The 16,181-nt window shown below is 38.6% G+C and overlaps 1 protein-coding gene across 1 annotated transcript in view; it reads right to left on the bottom strand.

Annotated features, from left to right (window-relative positions):
- The window catches only part of TRPM6 (transient receptor potential cation channel subfamily M member 6), a 195,589-nt gene extending 186,105 nt beyond the window's left edge, over nucleotides 1-9,484 (bottom strand). Inside the window, exon 1 of the mRNA XM_023544743.2 lies at nucleotides 8,865-9,484. Coding sequence (XP_023400511.1) covers nucleotides 8,865-8,873 — 9 coding nt within the window. The 5' untranslated portion in view covers nucleotides 8,874-9,484. The remainder of the gene's footprint in view (nucleotides 1-8,864) is intronic.
- Between the last annotated feature and the right edge of the window lie 6,697 nt (nucleotides 9,485-16,181).

Raw genomic sequence — 16,181 nt, 5'->3', positions numbered from 1 at the left:
TGGGGAACCACTCCCCTGGCCTGCGACACCGCGGTTGTGGGAGCTCTGGGGCTTTTTTTCCCTTGTCTTGCTTTGTTTCTTTGTTTTCTTTTTCTTTTGGCAGCTTGGGAGCCCCTTCTAGCTGGGCTGCACTGCGCAGCTTAGGAGCCACACCCCCAAACTGTGCAGTCACAGAGGTGGGTTCCCTGGGGGGCGTTTCTTTTTTTTTCCCCCTCTTTTTTTTTCTCTTTTCTCTCCCTTTTTCCCTTTCTATCTTTCCCTTTCTCAGTTCTCCTCTCTCTACACTTATCTTCTTTTCCTGTCTGCTGAAAACCTGGTGCATGTGACATCTACATCCCCTCTAGCCACGCTATACTGCACAGCCTGGGAGCCGCTTCTCCACTACAAGCAGCCCACCGGACTCCTGGGGGGGGGTTCTTTTCCAAATTTTCATCTAGTTATTTTTTTTCTTTCTTTTCCTCTTTTTCTTTTCTTTTTTTCTTTTCTCCATTTCTCAGTTTCTCATCTCTCCATTTCGACAAGCTCCCTTAGCATTCTTTTTTTTTTTTTTCTTTATTTGTTTCCTCGTTTGTTCTTGGCTCCTGCTTCTCTCTCCTCTCTCTCCTATTTCCCATGCCCCATCAGCTTCACACATCACAACATCCCTCCTCTTTCCTACATACCTGTACTGTGCACTGAGCATCACATCCCTGAGCGGCACAGGAGCAACCTACTGGAAACTGCCCAGCACGGATTCCTGACCCACTTTGTTGTCCCTAGTACATGCCACAAACAACCCATCTCAGCCCCTCCCCTTCATCTGGCTCTGCCCTGCTGCACCATAGTTGAATGACTGGCCCTACCCATTGGACAAGGAGGTGAAAAGTACCGTGACTACAGATGAGCAAACAACAAAGAACACACAGCCTGCCTGCTCAGACATAAAAAAATAAAAAGCAGGATTAACAAACAAATCTACAATCTAGAAACAAAATAATTACTGAATGCCCCAAAGACAGCAGACCATATCAAAACATACAAAAAAAACAGGACAGGATGGTTCCAGTAGGTGTCCAAAATAAAACACCAGATCACTTCCCAGTAGAAGAAAAGGCACTAGAACTACCTGATAGGGAATTCAAATCTTTAATATTCAGAGCAATCCAAGAGTTGAAGCAAAAACCAGACAAAAAAGAGGAAAAAAATAGACAAATTTATGGAAAATGCAGACAAATTCATGGAAAATACAGACAAAAGATGGAACAATTCAGGAAAATAATACAGGAACAAAATGCCAGAATAAATTCACAACTAGAAATCATTCAAAAAGAAAAATTAGAAATCCAAAAGACGAACAACAAGATTTCAGAAATGGACAGTGTCACAGAAGGGCTGAGGAGCAGGTCTGAAATGATAGGAGACAGAATCAGTGAAATTGAAGACAAACACTTGGATACAACTTTGAGGAAAAATCAGAAAAAAAGAACAAAGAAAAATGAAGAAATCCTGAGAATTATGTGGGATACACTCAAAAGCAAAAATTTGTGAGTGGACAGAGATCCAGAACAGGGAGAGAAAATGGAAAACACAGAGAGGATCATTGAAGAATTGCTGACAGAAAATTTCACTAATATCATGAACGATGAAAAGCTGACCATCTGAGAAGCTCAATGAACTCTGTATAAGATAGACACCAAAAAACAAACACCATAATCATAATCACACTCCCTAAAACCAAAGACAAAAAAAAAAAACTCCTGCAAGCAACTCCAGCAAAACAAAAAGTCACATACAGAGGAGAAAAAATAAGACTAAGCTCTGATTATTTGGCAGAAACCATGCAGGCAAGAAGGAAATGGGATGACATATATAAAACACTGAAAGAAAAAAATTGCAAACCAAGAATAATGTATCCTGCAAAACTTTCATTCAAACATGATGGTGAAATTAGGACATTTCCAGATAAACAGAAATTAAGGGAATATGTAAAAACCAAACAAAACTTACAAGAATTATTAAAGTGAGTCCTTTGTTCTGAGAACAAACAACATCAGACCAGAGCCTGAATCTAGGACACGACACTGTACCAGCCACATACCAACCTAGGAAATGAATTCTCAAGGACTATCCAAAACCAAAACAATTGCAACAGGGAACCAGAAAGGTTATGCTGTAAATGACAACACCATCAGAACAATAAAAAAGGGAATAAGCGGGATAGGTATAGAACTTTCTAATGGAGAGGAAGGCAAAGCAATACCAGGTAATAATAAACTAGTTCAAACTGAGGAAGATAAGGGTAAATTTCAAGGTAACCACAAAGAAACTTAACAAATCTACTCATCAAAATAAAGATGAAAAACATAAAGTCTCAATAAAAACAAAATCTACAAAAACAAAAGAAATGAAAAAAAAAAAAAAAACACAAACAAAAGAAACTCAGCACAGGAGAGTAAGAGGAACAAAGAAAATGTCAGCACCACAAAAAAAAAAAAAGCACTACAAAATGACAGCAATAAACGCCCACCTATCAATAATTACACTGAATGTAAATGGCCTAAATGCACCCATAAAGAGACACAGTGACAGAATGGATTAAAAAACTGGATCAAGCAATATGCTGTCTACAAAAGACACACCTCAGAAACAAAGATGTAAATTTATTAAAAATCAAAGGATGGAAAAAATATATCAAGCCAATAACTACCAAAAAAGAGCAGGAGTGGCAATACTAATCTCAGATAAGATAGACTTTAAAACAAAATCCACCATAAAAGACAAAGAAGGGCACTATATAATGACTAAAGAGATGATCCGTCATGAAGACTTAACCATAATAAACATGTATGCACCGAATGACAGGGCTCCAAAATACATAAAACAAACTCTAACAGCACTGAAAACAGAAATTGACAGTTCCATAATTAGAGTAGGAGACTTCAACACACCACTCTCAGTAAACAACAGAACATCTAGAAACTCAACAAAGATACAGAAGAGCTAAAGAGCACAATCAGCCAACTTGATCTCATAGACATATACAGAACACTCCACCCAAAAGCTGCAAAGTACACATTCTTTTCCAATGCACATGGAACGTTCTCCAGAATAGACCACATTGTAGGCCACAGAGCAACCCTCAACAAAATCCAAAACATTGAGATAATACAAAGTATCTTCTCTGACCACAATGCCATCAAAGTAGAAATTAAGAACAGGAAGAGTAAGAAAAAAAAGTCAATTACATGGAAGCTGAATAACGCTTAAAAACCACTGGGTAATAGAAGAAATCATAGATGGAATAAAAAAATTTCCTAGAATGAAATGAGAATGAAAACACATCATTCCAAAACCTTTGGGACACAGCAAAGGCAGTTCTCATAGGTCAATTTATAGCACTAGATGCACACATCAAAAAAGAAGAAAGGAACAAAGTCAAAACATTAGTTACACAGCTTGAACAAATAGAAAGAGAATAGCAAAAGAAGCCCACAGCCACCAGAAGAAAGGAAATAATAAAGATCAGAGAAGAAATAAATGAAATAGAGAATGGAAAAACAATAGAAAGAATCAACAAAACCAAAAGTTGATTTTTTGAAAGGATCAACAAAATCGACAAACCACTGGCCAAACTGACAAAAGAAAAACAGGAGAGAACGCAAAAAATCCAAATAAGGAATGAAATGGGAGACATTACAACAGACCCAAATGAAAGAAAAAGGATAATAACAGAGTACTATGAAAAACTGTACTCCAACAAATTTGAAAACCTAGAGGAAATGGACAAATTTCCAGAAACACAAGACCTACCCAAACTAACACAAAATGATGTTGAAGATCTGAACAGATCCATAAGAAGAGAAGAGATTGACAAGGTAATAAAAAAAAAATCCAAACAACAACAACAAAAAAAAGCCCTGCCACAGATGGCTTTACTGGCGAATTCTACCAGACATTCAGAGAAGAGCTTACACCAGTGCTACTGAAAGTATTTCAGAACATAGAAAAGGAAGTCACACTTCCAAATTCATTCTATGAAGCTAGCATAACCCTGATACCAAAACCAGGCAGAGACACCACAAAAAAAAAGAAAATTACAGACCAGTGTCTCTCATGAATATAGATGCAAAAATTCTGAACAAAATTCTAGCCAATAGAATTCAGCATCATATCAAAAAATAATACACCATGACCAAGTAGGATTCATACCAGGTATGCAACGATGGTTCAACATAGGAAAATCAATCAGTGTAATCCACCAAATAAGTAAAAGGAAAGAAAAGAATCACATGATCATCTCAATCAACACAGAAAAGGCATTCGACGAAGTCCAACACCCATTCCTAATAAAAACTCTCAATAAAATAGGTATAGAAGGGAAATTTCTCAACATAATAAAGGGTATCTATGCAAAACAAATGGCCGACATTGTTCTCAATGGAGAGAGGCTGAAAACATTCCTCTTGAGAACAGTAACAAGACAAGGATGCCCTTTATCACCACTCCTATTGATGGCACTGGGTTTTGGGTATTTAAAATTGTCTTGGAAGTCTTAACTAGAGCAATAAGGCAAGAAAGAGAAATAAAGGGCATCCAAATTGGTAATGAAGAAGTTAAACTATCCCTATTTGCAGATGATATGGTACTATACTTAGGAAATCCAAAAGACTCCACGAGAAAACTGCTGGAACTAATAGAAAGATTCAGGAGAGTTGCACAACACAAGAGAAACATACAAAAATCAGTTGGATTCCTATACACCAATAAAGAGAACAATGAAAAGGACATTAGGAAAACAGTGCCGTTTATAACAGCCCCTAAAAAAATAAAATACTTGGGAATAAATCTAACCATGGATATAAAAGACCTATACAAAGAAAACTACAAAACACTACTGCAAGAAACCAAAAGATATCTACATAAATGGAAAAAACATACCATGCTCATGGATAGGTAGACTCAACATTGTGAAAATGACAGTTCTACCCAAAGCGATTTACAAATATAATACAGTACCAATCCAAATACCAAGAGCATTCTTTAAAGAGATGGAAAAACTGATCATTAACTTTATATGGAAAGGGAAGAAGCCCCAGACAAATAAAGCATTATTGAAGGAGAATGCACTACCTGACCTCAGAACCTACTATACAGCTAAGGTAGTCAAAACAGCCTGGTACGGGTACGATAGATACACTGACCAATGGAATGGAATTGAGAACCCAGCTGTAAATCCATCCACCTATGGTCACCTGATCTTTGACAAGGGCCCAAAGTCCATCAAATGGGGAAAAGACAGTCTTTTTAACAAATGGTGCTGGCAAAACTGGGTGTCCATCTGCAAAAAGATGAAACAGGACCCATACCTCAAACCATGTACAAAAACTAACTCAAAGCGGATCAAAGACCTAAATATAAAGCCAAAAACCATGAAGTTCATAGAAGAAAAAATAGGATCAACACTAGAGGACTTAATACACAGCATTAACAGGATACAAACCACAACCAACAACACAAGAGCTCCAGAGGATAAGCTAGAGAACCAGGATCTTCTAAAAATTAAACACTTATGCTCATCAAAAGACTTCGTCAAAAGAGTAAAAACAGAACCTACAGACTGGGAAAAATTTTTGGCTATTACAAATCAGAGAAAGATCTAATCTCCAAAATCTACAAGAAAATCCAACACCTCTACAACAAAAGACAAATAATCCAATTAAAAAATGGGCAAAGGAAATGAACAGACACTTCACCAAAGAAGACATTCAAGTGGCCAACAGACACATGAGGAAATGCTCACGGTCTCTAGCCATCACAGAAATGCAAATCAAAACCACAATGAGATACCATCTCACCCCAGCATTCCTGACACGAATCAATAAAACAGAAAATAACAAGTGTTGGAGAGGATGTGGGCAGGTCGGAACTCTTACACACTGCTCGTGGGAATACAAAATGATACAACCTTTTCAGAAAACGATATGGCAGTTCCTTAGAAAGCTAGAAATAGAAATACCATTTAATCAAGCAATCCCACTCCTAGGACTATATCCTAGAGAAATAAATTGTCACATGAATAGATATATGTACACCCATGTTCATTGCAACATTGTTCACAATAGCAAAAAGATGTAAACAACCTGGATGCCCATCAACAGATGAATGGATAAACAAACTGTGTTACATACAGGCAATGGAGTATTACACAGCGCTAAAGAACAATGATGAATCTGTGAAGCATCTCATAACATGGATGCATCTGGAGGACATTATGGTGAGTGAAATAAGCCAACCGCAAAAGGACAAATATTGTCTGAGACGACTACTGTAAAAACTCATGAAAAGGTTTACATACAAAAAGAAACAGTATTTGATGGTTGCGAGGGGAGGGGTGGGGACGGAAAACATTTACTAGACAATAGACAAGTGGTAACTTTGGTGAGCGGTAAGACAGTACACAATCCTGGGGAAGCCAGCACAACCTATACAAGGCAAGCCCATGGTAGCTCCATAGACACATCCAAACTCCCTGAGGGACCGAATTACTGGGCTGAGGGCTGTGGGGACCATGGTCTCAGGGAACATCTAGCTCAATTGACATACAGTTTATAAAGAATACGTTCTACATTCTACTTTGGTGAGTATCATCCAGGGTCTTAAGAGCCTCTGAGCAACCATCTAGGATACTCCACTGGTCTCACCCCTTCAGGAGCAAGGAAGAATGAAGAAAACTAAAGACATAAGGGAAAGGTTAGTCCAAAGCACTAATGACCACATCTATCATGGCCTCCACCAGACTGGGTCCAGTACAACTAGATGGTGCCCGGCTACCACCACTGAATTCTCTGATATGGATCAAAATAGAGGGTCCCAGGCAGAGCTGGAGAAAAATGTAGAACAAAAGTCTAACTCAAAAAGAAAGACCAAATTGCTGGCCTGACAGAGACTGGAAAAACCCTGAGAGTGTGGCCCCCGGACACACTTTCAGCTCAGTAATGAGGCCAGTCCTGAGGTTCACCCTTCAGCCAAAGATTGAACAGGGCCATGGAACAAAAGAAGACTAAAAGGGTGCACCAGCTCTGGGGCAGGGACTGGAAGGTAGGAGAGAACAGGACAGCTGGTAATAGGGAACCCAGGGTTGGGAACAGAGAGTATTGACCTGTTGTGGAGTTGTTAACCAATGTCATATAACAATATGTGTACTGTTTGATGAGAAACTAGTTCGTTCTGTAAACCTTCATCTAAAGTTCAATAAAAAAAAAATTACAAAAATCTATCTATTCATTCATTCAACACTATTTTTTTGTGTGTCTGTTATGTGGCAGATACTGGTATACACACTGAGGATTCAGTAGTAAATACAACAACCTCCTGCCATCGAGTCAATTCTGACTCATAGCCACCCTGTAGGACAGAGTACAACTGTCCCATGTGGTTTCCAAGGCTGCAAATCTTTACGGAAGCAGACTGCCAATCTTTCTGCCATGGAACGAACGGCTCGTGGGTTCAAACTGCTAACCTTTTCAGTTTAGAGTCAAGTGCTTTAACCAGTGAGCCACCAGGGCTCCAAATAAAGTCCCTGCCAATTAAATCCCAGTGTTTACAAGGTAGAAAGTAAACTTTCTCATCTAGCTTCCAAAAATAGTCACAGTAAATGGTTTGGTGAATATTCCTGCAAACATAGTAAATGTAGATACTCACCTTTATTTGTACAAAAGTGAAATATACTATACTTATTATTTTTTAAAACTTTTTTTATTATTTACCAATATAACTTAGACTGGTTTATGTTGATAAACATAGATTCACCGCATTCTTTTTCCTGGGTGATGTAGTATTCCATGATATTTAACCACGACCCTGTTCATTAGCATTCGGTGATTTTCAGAATTTGACACTGATGAGCAATGTCGTTGTGAAAAGCATGTCATCCCGACAATTTTTTAAACAATTAGAGAAAAGTTTGAATTAAAGTTCTCCAAAAGCAAACCATTTGATTCATATGAATTCAAAGATGTGAGTTTAAATTTCCTTCAGGTAAAGACTCTGTCTTCTGCTTCCTTTTTGATTCATCACTGACCTAGTACTTAATGAGCATTTATACATGCAACTAGAATATGTCATGAGAGATCCATTAATATTGGGGCAACGTTACAAAAGAGAAATGATCAACAGCTATTTCCAAACCATCACCTATGTGCCCAGGATTGTTCCAGGTATCAAAAAAGAGAAATCTGGAATTTGTTTTTGAAATAATATTTTACTTGAAATGAGCAAGAAAAAAAATCAGCCTTCTTCATAATGAAAGTCCTTCTTTTTCCCCAAATATCATTTTCTTTTTCAAGCAAGAAAATCATTGAAAAGCAATCTAGCTTTTGTTTATAAAACTATCTCAAATAGATTTCAAGAAACAAGAAAAAATTACCTTGCAAACAGAAACGCACAATATCTCTATTAGAACCAGAAGTATTGGATATTTTATGTCTGCCTCCAAATGCTTCATTTACTTTCTAGCTTGGCTATTCCCAATAATCAAAATTATTCATGTCTTTTCATTTATATAAAAATGTCTCAGTCCATTTACTGAACAGTCCAACATTACCTCAGTGCATGAGGACACTTCGGTAACAGCTCAGTTAACCAAAAAAGCTGTTGAATTAATAAAATGATTTTTCCAAGAGGAAACTCAAGCAATTTTGTCCTGTATGCTTAACTATGCATTTTAACCTCTTGCTCTCTGGCCTAGGATCACTTAAAAACAAACACCAAACAAATCTAAAAGGTTGACTGCAATTGTAAGATTATGCCTGCTACACTTCATGGTGTATAAAATCCAGGAAAAGAGAAAATAAACGTAAGAGCAACTCAGAGGCTTGTTCACTTACCCTGTTCATAACCACAGCCAGCACAAGCTCCACTCAACCTTCAGCCATTTAACTTTATCCTGAAGTTTCCATCCACCGCACTATCAGATAAACCCCGGCTTATGGGAGCTATAAATGGAATTGGTGCTGAAAACAGAATTGCCCCGCAGATTTCCACGTGCTTAGCCTAGAAGGGAGTAATTGCAGCATGAACTGGGTGAAAAGTTTTTAAACATAAACCAGAGGGGTGATTTCACTTTTAGCAGGAACTTGTGGCTAAGATTGCCTGGAAGGGAAATGATTAACACCCTTGTCGTCATCTGTTTGAGTCCTCCAGCTGCAGGGAGACCAGTTTATCAACCCTGGGCTTGTGCTTTGGAAACACATTGTTACCTGCTGAGCTGGCATTTAGCACACTGAATTCAACATCTATGTTTTAAAGCTGTATTCAGAATCCCTGCAAACTGTTTTAGAGGCTGCTGTTACTAAACTATTGTTAAAAAAGATTTTACTTTTACTTTCTGTGCTCCAAGTTAAAATATGGATTATTGTTCAGATCTTTCATGTTAAAATTCCCAAGTTTTATAAATAACATTTACAGCATCTCTGTTCTCCCAGCCCTGTTTCTATTCCTAATCATGCTAAGGCCTAAAAACTTTGGTTCCCTTTTGAAATCAGTTCTCCCTGTTCTGGAAACAAGCAGCATGGAAAAATGAGAAGAACATAATTTTGAATGCTGCATAGAAGCGATGATGGTGAGACTTTGGCTGGCTTACATTGGACACATTGTCATGAAAGAGCACTTAATAGAAAAGGACATCCTGTTTGGTAAAGTACAGGGTCAGTGAAAGCTAGGGAAACCCTCCATGAGATGGTTTAACACAATAACCCAGGGACATTTACCCAATAAGTAAAGTATGCATGGGCTTACTTGTGCTTACTTACTAATCTATACTGCACAATTTCACCTGTTTCTCACCACATCAAAAATGTGCACTACAGATTGACACAGAAGCACAATTAAGCTCGTGCATACCTTGCTTACTATAAGCTAGTGTGTGCCATGCTTATTGGTTAACTCGCCTCTACAATTACCACAACAATGGACTCAACCATACCAACAATCATGAAGATGGTACAAGACCAGGCAACTTTTACTTCTGTAATACCTAAGATCATACTGAGTTGGAGGTCATTGGATGGCAACTGACAACAACTTTGAGGCTCTAGAAAGACATCAAAGTGTTATTCTTTTTTCTCTAAACAATTTTTATCATACTAACTACTACTTGGAACCCCAGTGGTATAGTGGTTAAGAGTTCAGCTGCTAACCAAAAAGTCAGCAGTTCAAAGCCACCAGCTATTCCTTGGAAACCCTATGGGGCAGTCTTACTCTGTCCTAGAGGGATGCCATAAGTTGAAATCAGCTCAACGACAATGGGTTGTTTTTTTTTTTAACTACTGCATGATCATCTTAAGCACACCAAAGTACAACTTGAGTATATTCCACCTGAACTTAGAAGCCATCTCAAGAATCAATTTGACACGTTGAACACTAATGACCGAAGACCAGACAAGTTGTAGAACGACATCAAGGACATCACACATGAAGGTCATTGAAAAGACAGGAGAGAAAGAAAAGACCAAAATGAATGTCAGAAGAGACTCTGAAACTTGCTCTTGAACATCAAGTAGCCAAAGCAAAAGGAAAAAATGATGAAGTAAAAGAGCTGAGCAGATTTCAAAGGGTGACTCGAGAAGACAAAGTAAAGTGTTATGATGACATGTGCAAAGACCTAGAGATAGAAAACCAAAAGGGAAGAACACGCTCAGCATTTCTAAAGCTGAAAGAACTGAAGAAAAAATTCAAGCCTCGAGTTGTAATACTGATAGATTCTATAGGCAAAATATTAAACGATGCAGGAATCATCAAAAGAAAATGGAAGGAATACACAGAGTCACTATACCAAAAAGAATTGGTCAATATTCAACCATTTCAGGAGGTAACATACAATCAGGAACCGATGGTACTAAAGGAAGAAGTCCAAGCTGCACTGAAGGCATTGGCAAAAAACAAGGCTCCAAGAATTGATGGAATATCCACTGAAATGTTTCAACAGACGGATGCAGCACTGAGGTGCTCACTCATCTACGCCAATAAATTTAGAAGACAGGTACCTGGCCAACTGACTGAAAGGCGTCCATGTTTATGCCTATTCCCAAGAAAGGTGATCCAACCAAATGTGGTAAAATTTTGCTGAAGATCATTCAAAAGCCGCTGCAGCAGTATATCGACAGGGAACTGCCAGAAATTTAAGCCAGATTTAGAAGGGGATGTGAAACCAGGGATATAACTGCTGATGTCAGATGGACCCTGGCTGAAAGCAGAGAATACCGGAAGGATGTTTACCTGTGTTTTATTGACTATGCAAATGCATTTACTGAGTGGATCATAACAAATTAGGAATAACATTGTGAAGAATGGGAATTCTGGAACACTTAATTTTGTTCATGAGGAATCTGTACATGGACCAAGAGGCAGCTGTTTGAACAGAACAAGGGGATACTGCATGATTTAAAGTCAGGAAATGTGTGCGTCAGGGTTGTATCCTTTCACCATACCTATTCAGTCTGTATGCTGAGCCAATAATCCAAGAAGCCAGACTATATGAAGAAGAATGGGGTGTCAGGATTGGATGAACACCCATTAACAATCTAGATATGCAAGTGACACAACCTTGCTTGCTGAAAGTGAAGAGGACTTGAAGCACTTACTGATGAAGATCAACGACCACAGCCTTCAGTATGGGTTACACCTCAACATAAAGAAAACAAAAAGCCTCACAAATGGACCAATAAGCAACATCACGATAAATGGAGAAAAGATCGAGGTTGTCAAGAATTTCATTTTATTTGGATCCACAATCAACACTCATGGAAGCAGCAGTCAAGAAATCAAAAGACACATTGCATTGGGCAAATCGGCAGCAAGAGATCTCTTTAAACCGTTAAAAAGCAAAGAAGTCACCCTGAGGACTAAGGTGCGCCTGACCCAAGCCCTGGTGTTTTCCATCACCTCATGTGTGTGTGAAAGCTGGACAATGAAGAAGGAAGACCGAAAAAGAATTGAGGCCTTTGAATTGTGGTGTTGGTGAAGGATATTGAATATACCATGGACTGTCAAAAAAACGAACAAATCTGTCTTGGAAGTACAACCAGAATGCTCCTTGGAAGCAATGATGGCGAGACTTTGTCTCACATACTTTGGACGTGTTGTCAGGTGGGATGAGTCCCTGGAGAAGGACATCATGCCTGATAAAATAGAGGGTCAGCGAAAAAGATGAAGACCCTCAATGAGATGAACTGACACAGTGGCTACAACAATGAGCTCAAGCATAGCAACAACTGTGAGGATGGTGCAGGACTGGGCAGTGTTTCATTCATATGGTCGCTATGAGTCGGAACCAACTCAACAGCACCTAACAACAACAACAACACGATCAGCATCTCATAAAAGCTTCTAGAAAAAATAGCTACCGGAAGAGCTGACTCATTAGGGGGAGAGTAAGTGGGAGCAAGGAGTAAGGTGTATATAAGCTTATATGTGACAGACAGACTTGATTTGTAAACGTTCACTTAGAGCTCAATAAAAATTATTAAAAAAAAGAAAAGAAAAGAAAAAATAGCTAAATCTTACCCAGACATGAAATAGAAATTACAGCGATTTATTTAAAGTTTTGTGCAGTATCTTTCACGAACAGGAGCCTGAGACAATATTGCAAACACATGGTTTCTCTCAGGTCATACTACGGAGCTCCACTCCACCAACAGGGTGAAATGAGATTGTGCATTTTGTGTCAAGTAGCCCACGAGAGTCAAAACTAGGTCTCAAATACAGTTCTGTATGAAGAGCTTAAGAGCTAGTCGTCAGCTGTGTTTATTGTGCTATAAACTTCACTTTCCCGATATCATTTAAATTGCTTGATTTAGAAATAGATTGATGAGTTAGAGTTCTTGTCGTCCTTCTGGAAGTTTTTTTTCTAGAATTGCCAAGTTATTTTTAGGAACACAACTGGGGAAATTTGAAAATGGAATGGATATTAGATGATATGGAATTATTTTTTTCTTAGGTATGTAGGCCAATTCAAAGGGATGAAGCTTCATGAATTATTTTTTTCTTAGGTGTGTAGGTCAATTCAAAGGGATGAAGCTTCATAATAAAAAAAAAATTTTTTTTTTTTCATGATAGCTACTTTTAAATGGCTCAGCAAGGTAAGTAACGCAGGGGGAAAAAAAGACAGCAAAATAATGTTAACATTTATTGAATTTACGTGAAGTCTATATACATTATCCACTGTACTATCCAACTTTTCTCTGAAAACTTTTATAATAAAAGTGAATAAGTGTGTTTTGTGACTATGTGACTTTCCAAAGTTTTGTATCTGAGCATACACTATGGTTGAAATCAGAAAAACAATAAAAAAAAAAAAAGACTATTAAAAGGCATCCTTCACTTCTCCACAAGAAAGCAAGTTTGATCTGTTTCATTGCTATCAAACTATTTTAAAGACATTCAACTAATTTCTCTCTCTGCTCCAATATAATGCTTTTGTAGCTAACGTACACCAAGTGCTCTGAGTGAGTTTCAAATGTTCTAGGTCTTGGAGGAAGTACAGCCAGAATGCTTTTTAGAAGTGAGGTTGGTAAGATTTCATCTCGCTTATTTTGGACACGTCATCAGGAAGGACCAATGACTGGAGAAGGACATCATGGTTGGTAAAGCAGAAGGTCAGCAAAAAAGAGGAAAACACTCAGTGGGATGGACTGACACAGTGGCTACAGCAATGGGTTCAAAAATAGCAATGATTATGAGGATGGCACAGGACTGGGCAATGTTTTGTTCTGTTACACATAAGGTAGCTATGAGTTGGGGCCTACTCCATGGCACCTAACAACAACAAATGCATTGCGTAAAGGACAGGGCACTTTGCATTCTTAACTTTCACCTCCTCTTTTGCTTTTGTTGGGCCACAACAAATAGCTAGGTAGTGGGGGGTAAATACCACACACACTCACATGCATGTATGCTTACACGCACACGCACACTTTAAATCACCCTCTTTTTATTTTTATAACAGCATACTAAAAAAGCAAAAAAAATAAAATCTTCCAGAACTAGGGTTCTTAACCTAGATTTTAAGGGGACCAGGTTTTTTTGTGAACACCCTAAAATTAAAGATTGTGTGCACTTTTCTGGGGAAAACACGGTTAGCATTCACCAGATTCTTTACTGAATGGGTCATGGACAGACAAAAATGCCAAGAACCACTGCTCCAGAGAAATATTAAGAATATATACACTCCTGTGGTAGGCTTGGAAGATAGACACTAGTGTTGGACTAAAACTTCAGTGAAAAGTTATATTATCTGCGTAATATGGCAAAGTTCAATGTTAACATTTTGAGCGGTACTCAACGTTACTATCTCTATTTTTTTCATTACAAATACTATGAGGTCATGTTACATGAACAGACAATCACGGAGCATGTTCACCTTAATCAGGGCCAATTAGTGATAGTCATATTCATGGTGTTCCAAGGTAATTAGACATAAATGATAAGAAAATATAAATGCCTGATGTAAGGGTCACTTTACATGGACAAATCAAATATCTCCCTTTATGCTTTAATTTTCTAATAACTGCAATAGCTGTAACACCAACAGCCTTACCGAAGACGATTTCATCCTCACCCAAACAAGGGATTTGGTGCAGGGGAGCAGAGAAGCCTCAAAGAAATGAACTCTGGGCTTGGGGAGAGAAAAGGAATTCCATCTGGGTTCAAACTGAGGCAGGGAGGACTGAAGACCAAGATGGGAGTGAAGGCGTCGAGCTGGCAGATTGAAATCAAGTAGGGAATGTCTCAGACTGGAAGAACATTACTGCTTCTTCTATTCCCATAGCATCTGGGTAACCCACACATGATTGTGGTAACTGGCTGTCTGGAGGAGCATGAGAAAGGTTCTCCTAAATCCTCTCTCCTTTCCTAGAAAGACTCCCTTTGGTTTATCTTCAGAACCTCGGGGGAAGTCCAAGCAGCCCACAGAACAACTCCCACCTTACCTGCAAATACCCAGAATTCCTTCAACAGTTGAGAACAAATGTATGTTCCCAAGCATACACTTTAAAGGGATGGCATGTGTGGGGAGCCTTATCACCATCATTTACTGAGAACCTATTAAGTACTGAGCACTTGTTTTACATTTAGTGTCCTACTCAATCCTCACAACAACATAAGGTAGGAATTATAATTATTCCCGTTTAACAGACCAAGTCTTCTCAGGCTCAAAGTAGCAGAGCTTGTAAGAAGTAAGCAGAACCACTGCTCCAGGGAAATATTAAGAAAATACAACCTTCTGTGGTAGGCTTTGCAAACCCTGGTGGCATAGTGGCTAGGTTCTACAGCTGCTAACCAAGAGGTTGGCAGTTCGAATCCACCAGGCTCTCCTTGGAAACTCTATGAAGCAGTTCTACTCTGTCCTGTAGGGTCACTATAAGTCAGAATTGACTCGGCAGCAATGGATTTGGTTTGGTTTTTGTAGTAGGCCTGGAAGATAGACACTAGTGTTGGACTAAAACTTCAGTGAAAGGTTATATTAGCTCCATAATTTGATTGCCAAGTCTTATCTATACTTTCCCTTTATTCTCACTCAGTGTAAGTATTTCTTGATTTCTGAACCACTTGGCTTGCTGCCTGCCTGACTTCCCATTCTCCCAAGTCTACTTCCAATTCAATCTTCACAATGCCATGTTTAAAAGGCACACAGACACACTAAAAGGGGCTGGAAAAAACTACAATAAACGCTTTCCTGGCTTAATAGGAAAAAGTGTAATTGTCGAGTCATTTCCAACTCATAGTGACCCCTATGTAAAACAGAATGAAACACTGCAAGGTCCTGCACCATCCTGACAACTGTTATACTTGAGCCCTCTGCTGCAGCCAGAGTCAATCCATTTCTTTAAGGGTCTTCCTTTGTTTCACTGACCCCCTACGTTACCAAGGACAATGTCCTTCTACAGAGACTGATCCCTTCTGATAACATGTCCAAAGTATGTGAGACGAAGTCTCACCATCTTGTCTTGTAAGGACCATTCTGACTATATTTCTTCCAAGACAGGTTTGTTCATCCTTCTGACAGTCCATGGTATATTCAATATTTTTCACCAACACCATAATTCAAAGGCATCAATTCTTTCATCTTTCTTATTCATCAACATCCAGCTTTCACATGTACATGAGACGACTGAAAATGCCATGGCTTGGGTCAGGCTCACCTTAGC

Source organism: Loxodonta africana, chromosome 9, assembly GCF_030014295.1.
Source record: "Loxodonta africana isolate mLoxAfr1 chromosome 9, mLoxAfr1.hap2, whole genome shotgun sequence".
In the NCBI taxonomy this organism is placed as follows: domain Eukaryota; kingdom Metazoa; phylum Chordata; class Mammalia; order Proboscidea; family Elephantidae; genus Loxodonta; species Loxodonta africana.
This window is presented reverse-complemented; position numbering and strand designations above follow the sequence as displayed.